Genomic DNA, 21,677 nt, shown 5'->3' with positions numbered 1-21,677 from the left:
CATCTCTTGCTTGTGTTTTCAGTTTTTACTGGAAGGATTCAATACTTCAGTATGTCAGGATTCTTATAATGTTAATGTCAGCTTTTAACTGTTAAACTTAGGAAATATGCACAAATAGATTTTGACTAGTTATAAATCTCTTTTATTATTTTCAAGATATGACATCATCTTAGGCATTCTTAAGAATTTCTGGATATTGTTTTTATTCTGTTTTCATCAGATGTAGATATCACCATAGATTTTTTTTTCTGTAACTTTCTTTTCCTTTATTTGAAAGTAGATTTCTTGATTTATATCTTCTTTCAATTATTTAGGTAATTATAAGAGCTAACATAATTCTGCTGTTAAGATACTACATCCTACTAAGAGACTAAATGCAATCAGAAGTGCACAATTAAGTTTCTTTCTTGGTGCTTTTTTTGTCTTTACAGTATTACATTGTGTTTAAAAAACATTTTCTTGAGGAAAAACAAGTCAAGGAAATGACTTCCATGCTAATCTTATCAGTGTGACTTATAGCAATGAGGAGACTCTTTAAGGTATCTGAACAGTTTTTAGGGTGTAGAGTAAATTAAAATGAGTTCCTGTGCCTTTACAATATTTATTTTGTGAACTTTAAAGATGACCTAGAAGAAGGAGGGAAATCTGCAGAGTTATCTAGATACTGTATCTACAGCAGAGTGCTTCTTACTGCTCTTGTTTGCCCAGTGTAAGGGAAAGTCATTGCCACACCCTGAGCAGGTTTGAGCAGGAGAAACTCAAATTCATAATATACCCATGAAGAGTGGCCTTCTGAACTACTGTGGTATCGAATAGAAAGCTACAGTTTTCAGAGAATGCTTACCATTTTTAGAAGTATGGAAAACTTTCTGTTTTATATTTTTTTACTGCTAATTTTAGAATAATGCTTAGATTCCCAGTATTTATTCATTTCCATTATGGTTGCAGATTTTATACATCAACAACCTTAGACTTATTATTCAAACATGAAATTCACAATTTAAGAGGAATAGCATTACAGGTTGACAGATTGTAGCTAACACTTGTTAGCATAACGTATAAACTTGTTGAATCACTGTGTTGTATACCTGAAAGGAATGTAATTTTGTGTGGCAACTATACTTAAGTAAAAAAAACCTAAATAAATAAAAACTAGCATTAAGTGGAATTGATATAAGACAGATATAAAGACATTAAGGAAAAGCTGGAGAGGTGAAAGGATCATTCATATTTTAGGAAATAAAGATTTAAAGTTTAATATTATTAACATTAAGAATATATTATTTAGTTGTATTTAATAATATATTAATAGTCCTGGTATTTTCTGGAAAAGAGGAATAATAAATGGATTTACTTTAGGAACAGTTGTATTTTCAGAGGTGACCGGTTGTTGTCTTGTGATCAAGTATTGCCCTTGATGTATTTTCTGTATTAGGCTCTACCTAAGAATAGATATTTTCCTCAAGAGATCTTGTGAACATCCTTTTCCCTTTCCTTCCTTGTCCTTACCATTCAGTTTAACATTTACCTTTACATAGCCTGTGTTCTGATGGAGAAGTATCTAAGCATCTAGTACACTAGAGGAAAAAGTCTCATCAATAGCAGATATGTGTGATAGCCTGGTAGGTATCCAGTATTCCTGCTTATGGATTCTAGGGCAGATTCATAGCAGAAGTGCATGCTCCCACTCGCTTGCTTGCTCACTGTCTCTCTCAAATAAAATCTTTAAAAAATTTTCAATTTAATTAACATATGCTGTATTATTAGGTTCAGCGGTAGAGTTCAGTGATCATTAAATACATACAATACCCAGTGCTCATTATATCACGTGCCTTCCTTAATGCCCATCACCCAGTTACCCTATCCCCTCACCTACCCATTTCCAGCAACTCTCAGTTTGTTTCTGTAGTTAAGAGTCTCTTATGACTTGTCTTTTTCTCTGTTTTCATCTTATTTTATTCTTCCCTTCTCCTAGTTCATCTGTTTTTTTTCTTAAATTCACATAAGAATGAAATCATATGATATTTTTCTTTCTTTGGCTGATTTATTTAATTTAGCATAGTACTCTGTAGTTATATCCATATTATTGCAAATGGCAAGATTTCATTCCTTTTGATGGCTGAATAATATCCCATTATGTGTGTGTGTGTGTGTGTGTGTGTGTGTGTGTACATACCACATCTTCTTTATCCATTCATCTGTCAGTGGACATCTGAGTTCTCTCCATATTTTGCTATTGTGGACATTGTTGCTATAAACATTGGGTGCATGTGCCCCTTCAAATCACTATGTTTGTATCCTTTGGATAAAAATACCTAGTAGTACAACTGCTGGGTCATAGGGTAGCTCTATTTTTAACTTTTTGAGGAACCACCATACTGTTTTCCAGAGTGGCTGTACCAGCTTGCATTCCCACCAACAGTGTAAGAGCGTTCCCCTTTCTCTGCATCCTCGCCGACATCTGTTGTTTCCTAAGTTGTTAATTTTTAAAACCAACTCTTTTTTTTTTTTTTAAGATTTTATTTATTTGTTTGACAGCTATTACAAGTAGGCAGAGAGACAGGCAGAGGGCGGGGGGGGAAGCAGGCTCCCTGCTGAGCAGAGAGACTGATGTGGGGCTTGATCCCAGGACCCTGGGATCATGACCTGAGCCGAAGGCAGAGGCTTTAACCCACTGAGCCACCCGGGTGCCCCAAAATCAACTCTTAATCACAGGGAATTGGTAAAGAAAGATCCACACTCCTTCCCCTGGTTTTCAGAGCCTTCTGTTTCCTGCCTTATCTTCCCTTCTTAGTTTTATATTTTCCATTGTACGTTTCCTAATGTCCTGCATTTCATCCAATCTGGAATTCCTCTTGGGTCCAAAGACATAAGGTACTTTAATGCCCTTTGATGTGGTCTTCTTTGGATCCCCAGAGAATTTTGTACTTACCTGATGGCACCTACCACTGCTGCCTTATATTTTTATGCATAAGTCATTCTTCCCAGAATGGGCAATGGAAATTTTGCTTTACTTATTTTCCTTTAGCAGGTGTTCCATAGTTATAGAATTGAAATTGATGTACATATGTGTACCTTTTGGGTCACTTATTTTAAGAACATTCATTCTTGGCCGGCTATGTTAATCTTATCTCCGGAGAGCTGTGTACTTGAATGTGTTAAAGAATCCTGAATGGCTCATACAAACTTCTTACCATCTTTATTTTCATGCTGAATCTCACATTTCTCCTTGTCTCACTCTCAAAGACTTTGCTTCAAAGATTTCATCTCTTTTGACTACAGTTGTTATTTATGAGTACATTTATTAATTGACCTTTGTGCACAGAGACTCCGCTCTTAACTGTCAGATACATTCCATATATGTCTACTCTCCTTGCCTACCTGGGGCCCATGTTTCTGAAAGCTTCAGTGCAATCTTTGATCTGTACTTTTCTTTAGTTCTGCTGTTGGAGTAAATCTTAAGTCAATGTGAAGATACAACACAGTTGAAGACGACAAGTAGAATATCTGGTTTGGGGAAAACATGATTGATTTGATAGGAGTCATGTTGAATTCAGGATGCTAATGGATGGGATATGGGTCTGGAATTCTGAAAAACATAGAAGCAGGATATTAGAAATTGGACATGAGCTTCATTAAAGTGAAGATTGAATGAACAGGAGGGTTTGATCCCAGAGGTAGTGAATAGATAGTAGAAAGCCAAGGGAAGAATATAGGGAATATGTAGTTTCAGTTAGCGAGAAAAGAAAGATGAACAAAGAATTAAAACAGTAATTGAATGCTGTGTCATAGAAGCCAAGGAAAGAAATAGTTTCAGGGAGACTTTCATTTATAAATATACCTGCAGTGGTCAGAAAGGATTAGGAAATCATTGAGGGCATTTGAATGAGTGGGTTTAGTAAATCATTAAAGATAAATGTGATTGCTTTGGGCTCTGTGGGAGATGTTAAAGCCGGGGCAATATGTAGATTATACATAGAAGGAGTACAGCTATGAAAGAGAGTGAAATGATCTTGATTTGATGGGATGGCAGGATAAAGAGAGGCTTTTTTTGGTTCATTTTAGGCCAGGGAGAAAGATTGGACATGTGGTTTTTCAGGGGAGGTCCAAGAGATGATTGGTGAATGGGCTCAGGAGGCCCCAGTTAGAGGTATACAGGTCTCGGCATGGGAAGAGGAGTACCTTTCTTCTGGGATGGGAGTAAAGCAAGAAATAGAAGGAGAGAAAAGATACAGGAAATTCTTGAAGAAGGATCTCTCATTGGGGTAACTTCACTAGGGACAGAAAGAGTAAGAAGGACTGAAAAGTTTCCACATTTGGTGAAAACTATAAATCCACACAGATCTAAGAACTGAACAAACCCCAAATCCAAGACGCGAGAAGAAACTAAACCATAGTGCATTATAATCAAATTGCTCAAAACTAGTGATAAAGAGAAAATCTTAAAAGCAGCCAGAAAAAAAACCCCAAAACCAAAACAAGTTACTACACAAAGGAACCAAGAAAAGGATGGCAAAGGAACCAAGAAAATTGGAAGCAGTGCAAGGGAGAAGACAGTTAAACATTTTAAAAGTACTTTTCAGAAAAAACCCTACGAACATAGAATTCTGTATCCAGTGAAAATATCTTTCAAAAGTGAGGGGGAAATAAAGACTTCTTAGAAATACCAAAGCTGAAATAATTGCCATCAGCAAACCCATATTACAAAAAATGTTAAAAAAGTCCTTTAGGAACCAATGATACCAGATGGAAATACAGATCTACACAAAGGAACAGAGAGCACCAGAAATGTTAACTATATGCATAAATATATGTCTTATTGTTTAAATCTCTTGAAAAGATAATTGAATACATTTCAGTGTCCCCCCATTAATAAAATAGAAAATACTTAAGAATTTAGATTTGAAGTTGGTTGATAGTATCAACCAACTTAATCTAAATGACAACTACAGAACACCCAACAACAAGGGAATCCGTATTCTTTTCAAGGGTACATGGAATATTTACTAAGATCGTATTCTGGGCCATAAAACTAGTCAGTGAATATAAAAAGATTCAATTCATACAAATAGGGTTTTGTGAACACAGTAGAATTAAATTAGAAATAAAAATAGGAATCTAGAAAATACCCAAATATTTAGAAACTAAATAATACACTTCCAAATAACCCGTGTATCAAAGAAGAAATCAAAAGAGAAATTACCAAGTATTTAGACTTGAATGAAAAAAATACTATATTTCAAAGTTTGGGGGAATGTTGCTCAAAGGGAAATATACTATTAAACATCCAATATTAGAAAAGTCTCAAATCAGTGACCTTAATTTTTACCTTAAGAAACTGGAAAAAGCAAATTAAACCACAAGTAGGTAGATGAAAAGAAATAATATAGATAGAAGTCAGTGAAATATGAAATAGAAAAACAGTAGAGAAAATCAATGAAACCAGTGCTTGTGAGAGTACTATTTATGATAAATCTCTCACCAGACTAAGCAGGAGAAAAATACATTGCAAATTAACAGTGTAGTAAATGAGATAGTTGATAGCATTACAGATCTTCACAGGTATTTGGTAGTAAGAAGATTATGAACAACTTTTTCCCAGTAAATTCACACACTTAGCTGAAATGGACAAATTCTTTAGAAAATAACTTTCAGAGCTCATTTAAGAAGTAGATGATCTGAATAGCCCTTTACTAAAGAAATGGAATGTTTAGTTAAAAACCTTCCTGAAAGAGAAAACTTTTAGGGCACTGGCATTCCAAACATTTAAGGAAGAAATAATATAAATTCTGTACACTCTCCTTCAGAAAACTGAGGAGAGAATACTTTCTGATTGATTCTGTGAGGTCACCACTACTTTGAAATAGCACCAGACAGAGAGAAGAAGAAAACTATATGTCATCATAACTTATGATCATAGATGCAAAAATTCAAACAAAAATTTAGCAAAAAGAATCCAAAGTTTATTTTTAAAATTGTATTTTGGCCACGTAGGCTTTATCCTGAGAATGCAAGTTTGTTTTACCTTTTGAAAATCAAGCAGTGCAGTTTACCGCATTAATATACTAAAAAAGAAAAGCTATATGATCATCTCAGGAGATGCAGAAGAAGTATTGGGAAAAAATCCTCAGTTCATTCCTGATAGAAATTCTCAGCAGTGTAGGAATAGAAGAGAGCCTTCTCAGTCTGATAAAGGGCATCTACCAAAACCAAAAACACCTATTGCTAACATTATACTTAATGCTGGAAGACTGAATTATTTTACCTAATAACAGGAACAAGACAAGGATGCCCACTCTCTATCACTTCTCTTCAGTGTTGTATTGCAGTTCTAGGCAGTATGCTAAGGCAAGAAAGGGGTGGGGGGAACCCAACAGAAAAGATTAGATAGGAAAAAGTATTTGTGGACAACAGGATCATCTATGAAGAAAATCCAGTGTGATATACAAAATAGTTACTAAAACTAATAGTGTTTAAAAAGATTATAGGATACAAGATCAATTTTTAAAAATCAGTTTTATTTCTATATACAAATAATGAAGAGTCAGAAATTAAAAGGTTTTTTTAGATCATTCTTATTGCATATATTTGACATATAACACTAAATTTAAGGTTAGAGCATGTTGGATACATTTAAATATTATAATGCTTGTTGTAGTGATACACACTATAATTATAGTACAGTATTTTTGTGTATATTATATTATGCATTAGATCACTGTGGCTTATTTACAACTCATTGCAAGTTTGTACCCTTAAACAACATCAGTTTTATCCTCGTATTCCTCATCCCCCAGTAGCAACCATTTTACTCTCTATTTTTCATGAGTTTGACTTTTTTAGATTCCACATGCAAGTGATATCATATATTACTTGTCTTCCTCTGTCTGACATCTCACTTAGCATAATATATTCAGGATTCATCCTTACTGTTGTAAATGGCAGGATATCCTTCCTCATGGCTGAATAATATTCTGTTGTGTATATACCACATCTTTGTATGCATTTATCAGTCGAAGGGCATTTAGGTTATTTCCATATCTTGACGGTTGTGACTAATGCTGCAGTCAACATAGGGGTGCATTTATCTCTTCAAAATACTATTTTTATTTCTTTTGGGTATTTCTAGTCGTGAAATTACCAGATCATACATAGATCTATTTTTAATTTTTTGAGGACTCTCCATATTGTTTTCTTTCCCTAAGTTTTTTAAAAACATTAAAGTATCTAAAACTATTTCTTAGGAATATATTTGACAAAAATATGAAGTATCTATACAAAACTATAAAGCATTATTGAGAGAAATTAAAAATCTGTATAAATGGAGAGCTATACCATTATTTATTGGTCAGAAATCTCAATATTAAGATGTTAGTTTTCTCCAAGTTGATCTATAGTTTTTAACACAGTCCCAAAGAATAGTTTTGCAGGCTTTTAATTTTGGAGGTAGAAATTGATTGACAGATTGATTCTAAAATTGATATGGAAATACAGAGGACCTGTAATAGCCAGAAGAGCTTTGAGGAAAAAAGTTGGAGGTCTGATTTAAAATTCCACTAATCAAGACAGTGTAATGTTGGCATGAAGGTAGATCAGTTAAACAGAACAGAATACCTAAAGGTTGACCCACATATGTATGGACAGTTAATTTGCAAAAAAGTGCAAAGGCAGTTTGGTGGAGAAAGGATTATCTTTTAAACAGTCCTGGAGCACTTCAATATCCAGCTACAAAAAAATGACCTTTGATCCAAACCTTGCTCCATATATACAAAAATTAACTCAAAATAGATCAGAGATTCGAATATAAAATCTAAAACTATAGCACTTTTAGAAGATAACAAAGAAGAAAATCCTTTGGAAGTTTGTGTTAAGCAAAGATTTCTTGGGCCATCTAGTCAAGATCCCTGGAAGAACAAATCAGGTTATCAAAATTTAAAACTTGTGCTCTTTGAAATATAGTATTCAGAGAATGAAAAGACAAGTCACATTCAGAGAAAATATCTGCAAATCATATACATCCAATAAAGGAAATAACATGCAAAATATATAAGGAATTTTTAAAACTCAGTAACAAAAATGGACAACATATTTGAAAAGATGCTTCACCAGTGAGGATATACAGATGGCAAATAAGCATATGAAAATACCAAGTTCATTAGTCATTAGGAGAATGCAAAGTAAAACCACGGTGAGAAAATATACACCCATTTTTTTGGCTAAAATTAAAGACTGACATTCCCAAGGATATGGAGGAACTGTAGCTTTCCTACGCTGCTTCTGGGTAATATATATGGTATGTTCACTTTGGAAAAACAGTTTGACAGTTTCTTAAAAAGTTAAGCATATCTGGAGCACCTGGGTGACTCAGACAGTCAAGCATCCAACTCTTGATTTCTGCTAGGGTCATGATCTCAGGGTTGTGAGGCCCAGCATGGAGCCTACTTAAGATTTTCTCTCTCCCTTCTCCTCAGCCCTTCCTCCCCCCAGAAGTTATATCTGCCATATCCAGTTATTTTGCTCCTAGATAAATGAAAGCATATACTCTTACCAATACTTGTACACAGGTGTTTATAACAGCTTTCAGTAACTAAACCTGGAGATAATCAAATGTCCATCAACAGGTAAATGGATAAACGAGCTGCTGTATTCATATAATGGACTACTATTCAACAATGAAAGGGACGAACTCTCAATGCGTGCTGTGTCATAGATGAATGACAGAATCATTATTCTCAGTTGAAAGAAGCTAGGCAAAGGAGTGTACTGTTTGAGTGAGTCCAGTTATATAAAATTCTAGAAAATGCCAACTAGTAACAGAAAGATTCATGGTTACTTGGGGATGGTAGAGATGGCAGTGGGGAGGAGCTGGAGGAAATTATTCTAGAATAGGAAAATCTTTTGGAGGTGATGGATATGTTCATTATTTTGATTGTGGCAGTGGTTGCAGGTCTTATCAAATATATATATTTGATATATATATATCAGGTCTTATCAAATTGAGCACTTTATGGCATTTTATTGAGTATCAGCCATACTAAAATAGAAATAAAAACTATCTTTGTTTTCTGACCAGTACTGCTAACATATCTAAGATTAATTTCTAAATTTGCTAGCTCTTAAGACTAAACAAAGACTTTGTTTAAATATTGAGTTCCAGGCTTCAGAATTACTAGGATAGGACTGAGGAATCTATACTTGTAACAGATACTCTAGATGATTCTTCTCATCTTTCAAGCTTGGAAAACACTTGACCCAGATTAAATTAACTGTACTTTGGTCATCTGAATCCCATTTCATATGTGAGTAGGGGATGTTAGGTTTCTAGTATTAACAGAAAGGCCAATCATAAAACATCTGATTGTGCTGCTTTTATTGTGGTCAGATGAGACCTTTTAGAAATGGACAGAATTCTTTTCTCAGCAGTGTGTAGTAAGTACACTGAGGTCAGCCTTGCCTGATAAATTCCTGAAGAAACAGAATGGAAATCTCTTACAACCCCAGCATTAGTTAATATTACATTAAAGAGTAGAAAAGAATCTTATTTATATACTTTGACAGCTGACATCAGTGTTTGTTGTTAGTGAAAAAAGTTTCATATCCTATATATTTAGAACCTATAAAATAACACAAATTGGAAGAAAAAGTAAGATTAATAAAAGAACCTTGTTATTCTCGAAATGTTCTTTAAACGGATGTAACAGCAGCCTTTCATAAAACTCTGGAAAAAACAGCTTAACCTTATTGCCCCCTTTTCAACAACGTCAAACAAAAGGGAATTATAGAATAAGTCTGTCGAAATTTTAAATGGCTTAGTTATCAGAAGACTTTAGAGGGCAATTTTTCCACAAATCATCCTCATACTATTTGGTCTTGATTTTTTTTTTAAAGAGTTGGTGAGCCAACATGTAATTAATCACTTTTGTTGACTTTTAAGGAAATGAAACAGCAGTGTACCCTTTGGCTTTATTGTTCTTCGTTTTGGTGTTTTTTAGTGTTCCAATATGTAATATGAGAACCTTATTTGGATGCTTATTGTTAATAATGTAGATAAAATTATGTGAAAGAAGTAGTTTTTTAAAGTCAGCTTACGGGGCGCCTGGGTGGCTCAGTGGGTTAAGCCGCTGCTTTCGGCTCAGGTCATGATCTCGGAGTCCTGGGATCGAGTCCCACATCGGGCTCTCTGCTCAGCAGGGAGCCTGCTTCCTCCTCTCTGCCTGCCTCTCTGCCTGCTTGTGATCTCTCTCTGTCAAATAAATAAATAAAATCTTTAAAAAAATAAAAAAATAAAAAAATAAAGTCAGCTTACACAGATTATACTGTTTTCATACCTGGGTACCTTCCATACCTCACATATCAGCAGCATTACTGTGAAGGCCTCTTACAGTCGAAGTTGTTAGAGTGTACCTCCCTTGTCGTTGGATGGGTTAGTCCCTGTGTACAAAATGGGAGTATCACTTATTACTCATTCCCATTGTTTCTTCCTCCTAAGTCTAGTTTGGATTGATTATTCCTTTTCTACAGCTGCTGCCACAATTGGTGAATAAGAACAGATCCATCTCATTTCATGAAGAAGGGATGGGAACACCCAACCAGTTTTACTTCTTTGGGCTCTGTTCCATCAGAGTAGTGAACTACCTTCCATATGGAAATGAGACATGATTTTTAAAATCATTTTAATTACTAGTTACTAAAAATTACTAAAATGCGAAATAAGCATTACTAATCATCGTCATTATTTTAAAAAGTTTACCTAGAGTACACTTTTAAGATAGACAGATTTAAGATAGACAGATACCTGATTGTATGTAGGCACCTTCCTTTAACTTTTATTAATTTGAAATCATTTTTCCATTTTTAAAGCATTAGTTTTTTGTTTTTGTTTTAATTTATTTGACAGAGAGAGCAGAAGCAGGGGTTGCCGCAGAGGAAAAGGGAGAAACAGACTCCCCGCTGAGCAGGGAGCCCAACACGGGGCTCCATCCCAGGACCCTGGGATCATGATCTAAGCTAAAGGCAGACGCTTAACCGACTGAGGCACCCAGGCATTCCTTAAGCTAGTAATTTTAAGGAACGTTCTAGTAGGTTCTGTCTCTATGGAGATTTTTTTTTTTTTTTAAAGATTGATTTATTTCAGAGAGAGAGTATAAGCAGGAGGGGCATAGGAAGAGAGAACCTTAAGCAGATTCCATGCAGAATGCAGAGCCCACTGTGGGCCTCCCATGACCTTGAGAGCACTGCCTGAGCCAAAATGAAGAGTCAGATGCTTAAACAACTTGGGCACCCCTCTATAGAGATTTTAAAACTACACATGCATTTGCATCTGTTCCTCCCTTCCTCTCCCCTTACCCGCTTCAAGAACACAGACTTCTGGGATGGGCATTGCTCCACCCTGATGATCTGTCAGTGAAAATGATACTAAGTTCCAAAGACTTAACTTTATGGTTATGGTATTTAAGGGAATGCTGGCTTCAAAATGAATTGGGAAATACTCACCTTCCTCTGTTTTTTGAAAGGGTTTGCATAGGATTGTGATGTAGGTTGAATTGTGCTCCGCTGTAGAAGTTTGAATTCACCTTAGAATGTGACATTATTTGGAAATAAGGTCATTGCAGATAATAATATTAAGATGAGGTCCTACCCAATTAGGGTGGACCTTAATCCAGCATGACTAGTATCCATGTAAGAAGAGATACAGACATGTGAGGAGAGAATGTCCGTGAAGGGCTGTGTCTGTAAGCCAAGGAGCACCAAGGACTTGTGGCCACCACCTGATGCTGGGCGTGAGCAGGGAAAGATCCCCATGAGTTTTAGAGGGAGCAAAGCCCTGGTACATCTTGATTTTGAACTTCTAGACTCCAGAACTGTGGAATAACACATACAGTTGTTTAAGCCATCTAGTTTATGGTACTTCATTATGGCATCTGTAGGGAACGAACAAATTCGTCCTGTTTTCTTCTTTCAACTTTGATGGGATTCACCCAGTGAAATGAGATGCAGTTTTCTTCGTGAAAAGATTTTTAACTACGGTTCAATTTCTTTTTTTTTCTTTCCTTTTTTTCCCTAAGACTTTATTTATTAATTTGAGAGAGAGAGAGAGAACCAGTGGAGGGGCAGAGGAAAAGAGAGAAAGGAAAAACAGGCTCCCATGCTGAGCAGGGCTCCATCCCAGGACCCCGAAATCATGACCTGAACCAAAGGCAGTCGCTCAACCCTCTGAGCCAGGCAACCCAAATTCAATTCTTTAATAGATATAAGCTACATAAGTTTTCTGTTTATTCTTTTTTTTTTTTTTAAGATTTTATTTATTTATTTATTTTACAGAAAGAGAGAGCGAGATCACAAGTAGACAGAGAGGCAGGCAGAGAGAGGGAAGCAGGCTCCCTGCTGAGCAGAGAGCCCAATGTGGGACTCGATCCCAGGACCCTGAGATCATGACCTGAGCCGAAGGCAGTGGCTTAACCCACTGAGCCACCCAGGCACCCAGGTTTTCTGTTTATTCTTACATCTATTGGTAATTTGTGTCTTTTGAGGAATTTGTTCGTTTCATCTAAGTTATTGAACTTAACTGTTGTTGTGTTTATATTTTTTGATATAATGATGCTCCCTCTTTCATTTCTGATTATCAGTAATTTGTGTTCTTTATTTTCTTTGATTAGTATAGCTTAGTGGTTCTCAACTTGGGACAGTTTTGTTGTTCTCAACAGGGGCAGTTTTGTCGTCCCCATCAGGGGACATTTGGAGGTATTTTCAGTTATCACACTTGGGGCACAAGTGAGTAGAGATCAGGGATATTGCTAAACATCCCACAAGGTACAACAAAGAACTGTGCAGCCCACAGTATACATAGTGCTGAGGTTGAGAAACCTGTCCTAGAGTTTATGATGTACCCCTCTACATTCAAATCATTTGTGTTTAACATAAGCACTTCATATTTCCATTTGTCATCTTCTTCTACCCATTATGCTACTGTGGGCATACATTTTGCTACTGTACACATTATAAACCACACAATACATTGTTACTGTTTTTGCTTTAAACAACCCATTAAACTTGAAAATAAGAAAAAAAATCTAATTGTTACTCATATTTTTAATACTGTGCATTTTCTTTGTAGATCCACATTTCCATCTCAGCTTCTGTTTGTCTAAAAAGTGTATTTTTGCCTTCATTTTTGAAGTATATTTTGGTTTGGTATAGAATTCTCCACTGATATTTTTTAAATACCCTAAAAGATATCTGTCCACTGGGTTTTTGTTTTATTTTGTTTTCATAGATTATAATAAGAAATAAAATTATTGTTCCCTAATACAGGGTTTTTTAAAAACCTGTATATTTTAGGAAGTATTTCTGGATTTTGTTACTATTGAAAAATAATTACTTAAAATGTAATGCACTATGCTCAGATCTTGCAAACAGACTTGTTTTTAACTTGTGTTTTTTCCTTTTCTCTATTTCTTACCCCTTCACTCATTACCCAATTACTTCTCTGATCCTCAGTTTTCTTACCTGTAAAATTGGGTTACCAGTTCTTCTCACAAATTTGTTGTGAAAATTAGATGGAGATAAAGGATTCAAAATGTCTAGAACAGAAGGGACTCATAAAAATGTTATCTTCCTCCTCATCCAGTTTAGCTGTTCTCATCTCAGGGTTCGTAGGTGGCAGCAGATAGCAGGAGTCCCTGCTCTGAGTCCTTTCTGGCTGTATGGCAGTAACTCTGTGTAGACATGTTACCTGCCCTCTGCATAATCTCTATGAGCCACTGTAACCATAGCTGAGCCAAAATGGGGAGCTCTGGTTGGACCATGCTTGTCACTGCTTTTGATTTCTGTTTTTACCAGTAGTTCACATGTTGATTTTAAATAAATCTGATCTTTTACTCAGGCAAGATTAGAAAATCTTTTTTCAGGATACCTTCATCTGTTAATTTCAATCATTTAAGTATAGTGAAAATCCATGACATCTTATATTTTTACATAGTTTACATAGTTAACTTATTCAGAATTCTCTTCCCTCCAGTTAGGCTAAAGTTAAATTTATTTTCCACTTCTCAATTATATAGATTAACTATACTTATTCAATGTAACATTTTTCATATTAAGAAAATTTTAGACATAATTAACAGTTTGGGGTGGTTGGTTTTGTAATTAGCAGTAAAAACCGTTCTTTCCAAGGGATCTAATCACCTTAGAATATATAATATATTATAATATGTAATAATAATATTCCTATTAAAGAGTGCATTCATTAAAATGCTTTTTTCTCCCAGCAGGAGAAACTAGCTATGGTAGACTTCTTTTTGTAGATAATATTTTGCTTTCCTTATGAATCAGGTGCTATTTTTGGTCCATACCTGGTCACAGGCAACAGCACTCTGACAAGTGTTTTACATTTCCTTCATTGTGTTTCTCCTTCTTTCCTCAGTGGGCCTTCGGAGTGACACTGTGGGAGCTCATGACTCTGGGCCAGACGCCCTATGTGGACATTGATCCCTTTGAGATGGCCGCATACCTGAAAGATGGTTATCGAATAGCCCAGCCAATCAACTGTCCTGATGAGCTGTGAGTTTCTCTGAGCTTGAAGACGTGGGTTTCATTCCATTTATGATACTGGGATAAAAGAAGAAGAGCAGGTGTCCATATTCATACAGAGACTTCCCTCTGGAGAGTAATGACTCTTTAGACTTGAATTAGACTCATAGAAAACCACAGAGTCAGCCTTGGACATTAGAACGTTTTATAGTTCTTTTACTTGTAGTGCTTGGTCTAATCTGAGAGACCAATAATGTACATGGTAAGGAAATACTGTGTCAGTTATTTTGTGTAGAGTGAGTATCCGAGTTTTATTTATACAGCCTTAGTTACAGAAAACCTCTCTCATTGTCATCTTGCTTGCCATTTGGTGTCAACTGATACTTAAGGAAAATGTCCCAGCCTGCGATATTCCTGTTTACTGCCTTCATCATGTAGGTGATGTTCCCATATAAAGGGAGTAGGGTAGGTAGGAGGCTATTCAGGGGTGACTGAGTGCACAGATGACTGTGGTCTTGCTTCCTGAATCCCCTGAAAGTTTCTATACCATGGTGAGGTGGCAGCTTTTGCACTGATTTTACTGTAGATCCAGGGTGCTTAGAGTTTCATCTTCCTCTTCTTCCAAGTTCTTTCTCTCAGAAAATATAGGTTATTATTTTGTCTGTGTTTTAGGGATTTACATGAACTCTCTATATTTGCTGATGTATTTTGCTATAATGTTATGAAGAGTTGAAATCCACACATAAAATCCAGATAACTCATTTTAGTTTCTTTTCATTTTAGAACTGCTAACATTGAGTAATATTCATTGATGTTTAGTATGTCATTCTTCCCATGCCCACCTTTAGACAGAAAACAACTGGCATCAAATTGACCAAAAGATTAGGAGTACTGTTGCATCATTAGCCCAATTTTCCATTTTTGTCATTGCAGATTTGCTGTGATGGCTTGTTGCTGGGCCTTAGATCCAGAGGAGAGGCCCAAGTTCCAGCAGCTGGTACAGTGTCTCACGGAGTTCCACGCAGCCCTGGGGGCCTATGTCTGACTCTCCTCTCACAGTCCCACGGCATCAGGAGCATGGTGCCTTTTGGGACTCCCTTGGAACCAGTCATGGATGCTTTGTACGTCATGCACCACCAGCAGAAGCACATATGCCTTCCGGAACACTGTGCCTTAGGAATGCTTTAGGATCGGAACTTTGAAAGACAGACTTAATAATGTGGAATATTTTCTAGATATCATTTTTATTAGGTTGAACTGAAAGGGTTTTTTATAAATTTTTTGGCCCCCAATTTTTTAAAATATAGTTACTTTGGACTAGGGGTACATTCTTACAAAATAAATAAACAGTTTTTAAAATTGTTTAAACACAGATACTTGGAATAGCTATCTTAGTGCCAACTGCTTTTTCACTTTTTTACTTCAAGGTAATGTAGGTGATTCACCTTTAAAGTTTGGTTTTTCTTTTTCAATATTTATCACTAGTCCTGGGAATGGTTTGTCTTCAAGATATATTACTTTTTCTTAGGAAAAGGAAAACAACACAAAAAGATGTCTGGTTTGCCTTGTATAGGAAAAGGCAATATTGGAGGAAGAAAACTTAAAAGCTAGGGTAAAAAAAATAAAAAAAAAACCTTAGAAATTGTCCTTTTGTGGAAAACTGTTTCTTTTTTTATTGTTTTAATGAAAATTATTTCTGCTTTCTTATTTTGGGGAAAGTAGAAGATGAATTCATTGAAACACTTAAATTTCCATCAGCCAGAAGTAGGCTGGGGGCAGGTCAGTCAGTAGTAAACAATGGTGATTTTATTTATTTTTTTACTCTCTGGAAAAGGAGATGATACTATTCCAGAAAGTGAAATCGTGTTTCTAAGGTTAAGAATCCCTTTTATTGCACCTAGACTAGTGCTGTGCACAGAGGGGGTGTTTCAGTTGTTCTGGATAGTGTAAAAAACAAGAAAGTAAACTGGTGAATTTTGTGCTTCAAGGCTGGTTTAAGTATAAAGTTGTTTCTTAAAACACTTGAAAAATTAAAAAGATTTGTTTTATATTATAATAGTATTGAAAATATTGTTCCTAATGAATGATTGGTTGTGTTTGGTAAGTCTTTGAACATCTACCAACTAGATAGATAAAACCCACATAATCAGGCTCCTAAGCCCTAACAGCTGACTGTACTCATTCTCCTAGTTCTAATAACTTGGGATCATTATCACAAGGAAGTATTACAACATTGACACTTTTCTCCAGAGCCATTAAATGAGGGATATATATGTATTTATGCTTGGTTGTAGTTGACCTAAGGCAGAGTTGAACGAGAGTCCTAAATAGTTAGGCCTATGGGTGCCTGCCTCTACTCCTGTCCTCATAGGTATATTAGGAAGAATGTATAGCAGTTGGAGGTTCTTGCCATTGTTGAAGTTTTATGAATCAGCACATCTGGAAAAATAGCTCGCACAACACATGCTCTGCCAAAAGCAACCTAAGAGCATGATTTTTCTGAGTACCATTTATTAATAACACTGTTTCTTTTGTGTTATGAAATACTCAGCCCCCTGAAAGTCCAGTTTTCTGAAAGCTCTTTGAAGTCTTCAAAGTTACAAATGTTTTTGTTCACAACCTGTAATCTTAGAGAGCATTCAGTCAACAAATACTTTTTTAGTTCTTATATGTATTATGCACACAGAATGGTTCAACTTTAGCATCCCTCTCAGCATTCAGTGCGTTGTTTTGTGTTCAGATTATTGCATTGTTTAGAAATCACAGTTCTTTATACAAGATTGGTCCAAAAGAAAAAGTGCTGACATCTGACTTTTATCCCAAATTAGCAGGTGCTCTCAGAGGTGCTCTCAGTTTGCTGGGATGTGTGATGCCTTTAACCTTATCTTTTTGTGTTTGTAAGCTGTTTTATTTTATGTATGTGCATTTTTTTTGGTAGGTGGTTTAAGACTTCAAATAGATTTTTCTTGCTGAGCTACTTGACTTTGATGAAAAGAGCAGTTACAAGATTTCTGTGGCTGGTCATTTTCCAATTGTTTTTTGTTCTAGGGTGTGAATATTTATTGAAGACATTTTGCAGAAAATATACTTTTTTTTAGGAAAGCAGCAAATTAACAAAGTGCTGATGTGATATTATAAGCTGGCTCTAATGACCTAGAGCTCCTTTCTTATAACACCCCATTGTAAGAAAATTTTATTTGTAGAATCAAGGAGGATTGGGTTATTCATTCAACACATGTGTATTTATTGAGTGCCCACTGTATGTCTGGCTCTCAAGCTATGCAGGGAATAGGACAGATGAGGTTCCTCCTTTTCTAGATTTTTACATTCTGGTTGGGAGAAGCAGATAATGAACATAAGTAAGATTTTGGTAAGTGTTTATGAAAAATAAAAAGAACAGTATCATAGAGAAGAACTTGAGGTATAATATTTAGCCAGGCTTCTCTGAGCAGGTAGCATTTGAGCTGAGATCTGAATGACAGAACACCAGCTATGAAAAGATCCAGGCTGAAGTGACATAATTGAAGAGGCCCAAAAGCAGGAACAAGCTGCCCTCTAGATTTGGCCCTACTGTTCTTCTTCCAGATGCTACTGCTGGAAGAAGTGGACAGAGGCCCATGTGACTAGAATGTAGTTAGGGATGGGAGGGTATCAGATGAGGTCTGGGAGATACAGTAACAGAGAGTAGCAGGGCCTTGTAAGCCATGGGGCACATATTTTATTCTAAATAAAATGGAATTTTTCATTCAAGGATTTTTTTTTAAATAAGAGAGTGACATGATTTGACTTGTCATTTAAAAAATATTATGCCAGGTCTTTTGTAAAGATTAAATTGTAGGGAGGCAAAGGGGAAAAGTATTAAGAGTCTTTAAGAAACTGCTCCATAGTTCAGGTTTTGGAGCAATTTGGGTAGTATGGGTGTTTGGAAGGGGCAGATTGGAGACATGTTTTGAAGGTAACAGGACCTACATCCTTTGCATGTTGGAGGGTCAGGTAGAGAATGAAAGAGAGTAATCAGGGATGACTTGTTGGTTTGGGGCTTGGGCATCTGGTTGTGTGGCCAGACTATATACTGAGATGGAAAACCTTTAGAAGGAACAGGATTTTGTTTTGGCAGATGGAATGAATCAGTTATCTGTTGTAGGCCATGTTTAAGGTGCCAATTGTTTAAGTAGACAGATGAGAGTCTGCTGCTCAAGGAAGAGTTCTCATTGAACATACTAATTTAGGAGTGTGACATGTAGACTATATTTAGAGTCATGGTACTGGATAAACTTAACCTCTGGAGAGAGTTTAGATGGGAGGAGGTTTTAGGACTAACTCTTACACTCTCTCAACATTAACACTCTAGTGAAGGAAGAAGAGATATCAAAAAAAGGACTAACCAGAAGCCACTGTAGTTGAAAACAGCAGCAACAATAACAGGAAAATGAGGTGTCATGGAAGCCCAGGAAAGTCAGTATTTCAAAATGGAGAAAGAAGCCTCTATGGGATTTGGCATCATGGAGGCTATTGACAAAAGCAGTAGGGATTAGAGCAAGCTGAAGTATGAATACAGTGTGGGAAGGTGGAGACCCTGCTGTAGTCAACACTCTTGGAGAGGTCTGCTGTGAAGGAAAATGGAACAGTTAACTATAGGAAACCAAAGAAGTGTTTGGGGTGCAGGTTGGAGGACTGGGAGGAGAGCATGTTTTTTCCAGGTGAAGATACAGTACTGCGAGATGTTCCATAGGCTAATGGGAATGATCCAATAAAGGGAAGAAATCCCTCTGGGGTATGGGACACTCTTTTTTTTTGTCATTTGGTCTACAAGCATGAAAGACTATCTAGTCCAGCCCCCAATCCCTTTGGTTGTGGTAAAGGCTGTGGTTTTAGTGGGGAAAAAATGTGAAGGGATGGGGAAGTAGCACTTGAAATGAACTTGAAAACAGAACTTGAAATGTTTTCATTATATGAAAATCAGCTTCTGTTGAGTTCACTTCCTTAGGACTTCAGACCCAACTTGGTCATCTTGCTTGTTGCCATCATCTTTTGCCCCATCGCCTCCATAACTTCTGGACAGGCGTTGGCCCTTAACCCACCCAGCCAGTCAGTCTCTGCTAGAGTAGTACTTCTAGCATAGAGCTGCTGTCCCTGCTTAAACCCTTCAGCACTTCCCCAAAGCCTTCGGGATAGAGTTCCCAAGTCCCAGGTACACACAGTCAACCACTCTTCTCGGCAGCTCACCTCTTGCTTCTTCACCAACTCACTGCTTCCAGTCTAAATGCATTTTGTCATTTCATGCGGCCTTTCAAATCACCCAGGCACCCAGGAGACGGCTCTGACACCTTAAACCTGTTCCTTCAGGCTTTGTAGTTGCTTTTCAGCCTTGTTCGCAGATTTGCACTCTGATAGAGGTAAGTTGCAGGCTAATTTTTACCACTTGGCTGTGCATTCTTGATAGCAATTTGTATGTCACGCACATCTGAATCTCGTTTGCTTAGTGCTTGACACATGGCAGGGTTGAATATTGAATGAATTAAGTAAAAATGATCTATTTGCATGAGAGCGATTTGGCTTTAAAAAAAGTCTGCTAGTTCTTGAAAAGCATTATCTCTTATTTAAAATATTGTTATGTTATCAATGTGATGTTTATATTCAACTTTGAAGAGATCAAGTTTTGTATAATATAAACCAATACAGCATAAAATCAAGAAGCAGATTAGTAGGGAAGACCATATCCCACCCCAGTGGTTGCTTAAAAGCATCGTCCTCCCCAATCCCTTGGCCACCTTTTCATTTTCCCTGCTTTTTCTTTGGTCACAGGGATAATTAGCCCAATGGCATATTGTTTCATGCTTCCATAAGGTCAGCTTTATTTGGAGTTGTATATGAATTATTACCCCAAGTGAAGTAATTCGTTGAGTTTAGTGGGAGAATGTTTTCCAGGTGTGTCCCTTACCACCTCATACAGTAAAAAGGAGGTGATATTATTTATGGGGCTAGAAAGGAAAAATACAGTTGCTTATTAAGTTAATCATTTTTTTTCTACATTCATTTTTAAGCTTAGAATAACATTTTAGAGTAATATTGAACTTTATTTTTTGGGACACAAGAACATCCTACATTAATGTATTGAATATATACATTTTATATATAAGTAAACTGAATCTACAGGCCCCTTTGCTCTCTGAGTGCTATTCTTTAAGGGCCTAATGGGAAATGTCTCTTAACCCTTCAAAGAACAGATGTTAGAAAAAAAAAATTTCCCCCAAACTCTATTTTTATTAACATATAATGTATTATTTGCTTCAGGGATACAGGTCTGTGAATCATCAGTGTTACACAATTTACAGCAGTCACCATACATAGCACATACCCTCCCCAGTGTCCATCACCCAACCACACCATCCCTTACCCCCCTCCCCTCCAGCAACCCTCAATTTGTGTCCTGAGATTAAGAGTCTCTTATAGTCTGTCTCCCTCACCAGTTACATCTTGTTTCTTTTTTCCCTCCCTTCTCCTATGATCTTCTGTCTTGTTTCTCAAATTCTTCGTAACAGTGAGATCATATGATAATTGTCATGCTCTGATTGACTTATTTTGCTTAGCATAATACCCTCTATTTCCATCCATGTCATTGCAAATGGCAAGATTTTGTTGGGGTTTTTTTTGGGGGGGTGGTTTTGATGGCCGCAGAGTATGTCTTTGTATATATTTACCACATCTTCTTTATCCATTCATCTATTAATGGATATCTAGGCTCTTTCCATAGTTTGGCTATTGTGGACATTGCTGCTATAAACATTTGTGTGCATGTGCCCCTTCAGATCACTACATTTGTATTTTTGGGGTAAATACCCAGTAGTGCAATTGCTAGGTGGGTCAGAGGATAGCTCTATTTTCATCTTTCTGAGGAGCCTCCATACTGTTTTTCCAGAATGGCTGCACCAGCTTGCATTCCCACCAACAATGTAGGAGGGTTCCCCTTTCTCGGCATCCTCACCAACACCTCTTGTTAGAAACTTATTTTTTAAAAAAAGAAATGAGAACTGATATTTGAAATTATTCTTTGAACAAATAATAGTATGCCATTTGTTCATACTTGGTTTATCCCACATTTCAAAACTAAAGCATTTCTTAATGATTTCTTTTTAGAGAGGGGTAAG

The 21,677-nt window shown here is 36.4% G+C and overlaps 1 protein-coding gene across 2 annotated transcripts in view; it reads left to right on the top strand.

Moving 5' to 3' along the window:
* The window catches only part of RYK (receptor like tyrosine kinase), an 87,052-nt gene extending 70,474 nt beyond the window's left edge, over nucleotides 1–16,578 (top strand). For both annotated transcript variants that reach the window (XM_059162651.1, XM_059162650.1), the window contains exons 14-15: nucleotides 14,423–14,559; nucleotides 15,463–16,578. In XM_059162651.1, coding sequence (XP_059018634.1) covers nucleotides 14,423–14,559; nucleotides 15,463–15,574 — 249 coding nt within the window. In that variant the 3' untranslated portion in view covers nucleotides 15,575–16,578. The remainder of the gene's footprint in view (nucleotides 1–14,422; nucleotides 14,560–15,462) is intronic.
* The last annotated feature ends 5,099 nt before the right edge of the window (nucleotides 16,579–21,677 follow it).

Source organism: Mustela lutreola, chromosome 2 (genome assembly GCF_030435805.1).
Source record: "Mustela lutreola isolate mMusLut2 chromosome 2, mMusLut2.pri, whole genome shotgun sequence".
Classification (NCBI taxonomy): domain Eukaryota; kingdom Metazoa; phylum Chordata; class Mammalia; order Carnivora; family Mustelidae; genus Mustela; species Mustela lutreola.
The sequence above is the reverse complement of the archived record's forward strand: the minus strand, read 5'-3'. Positions and strand labels throughout refer to the sequence as shown.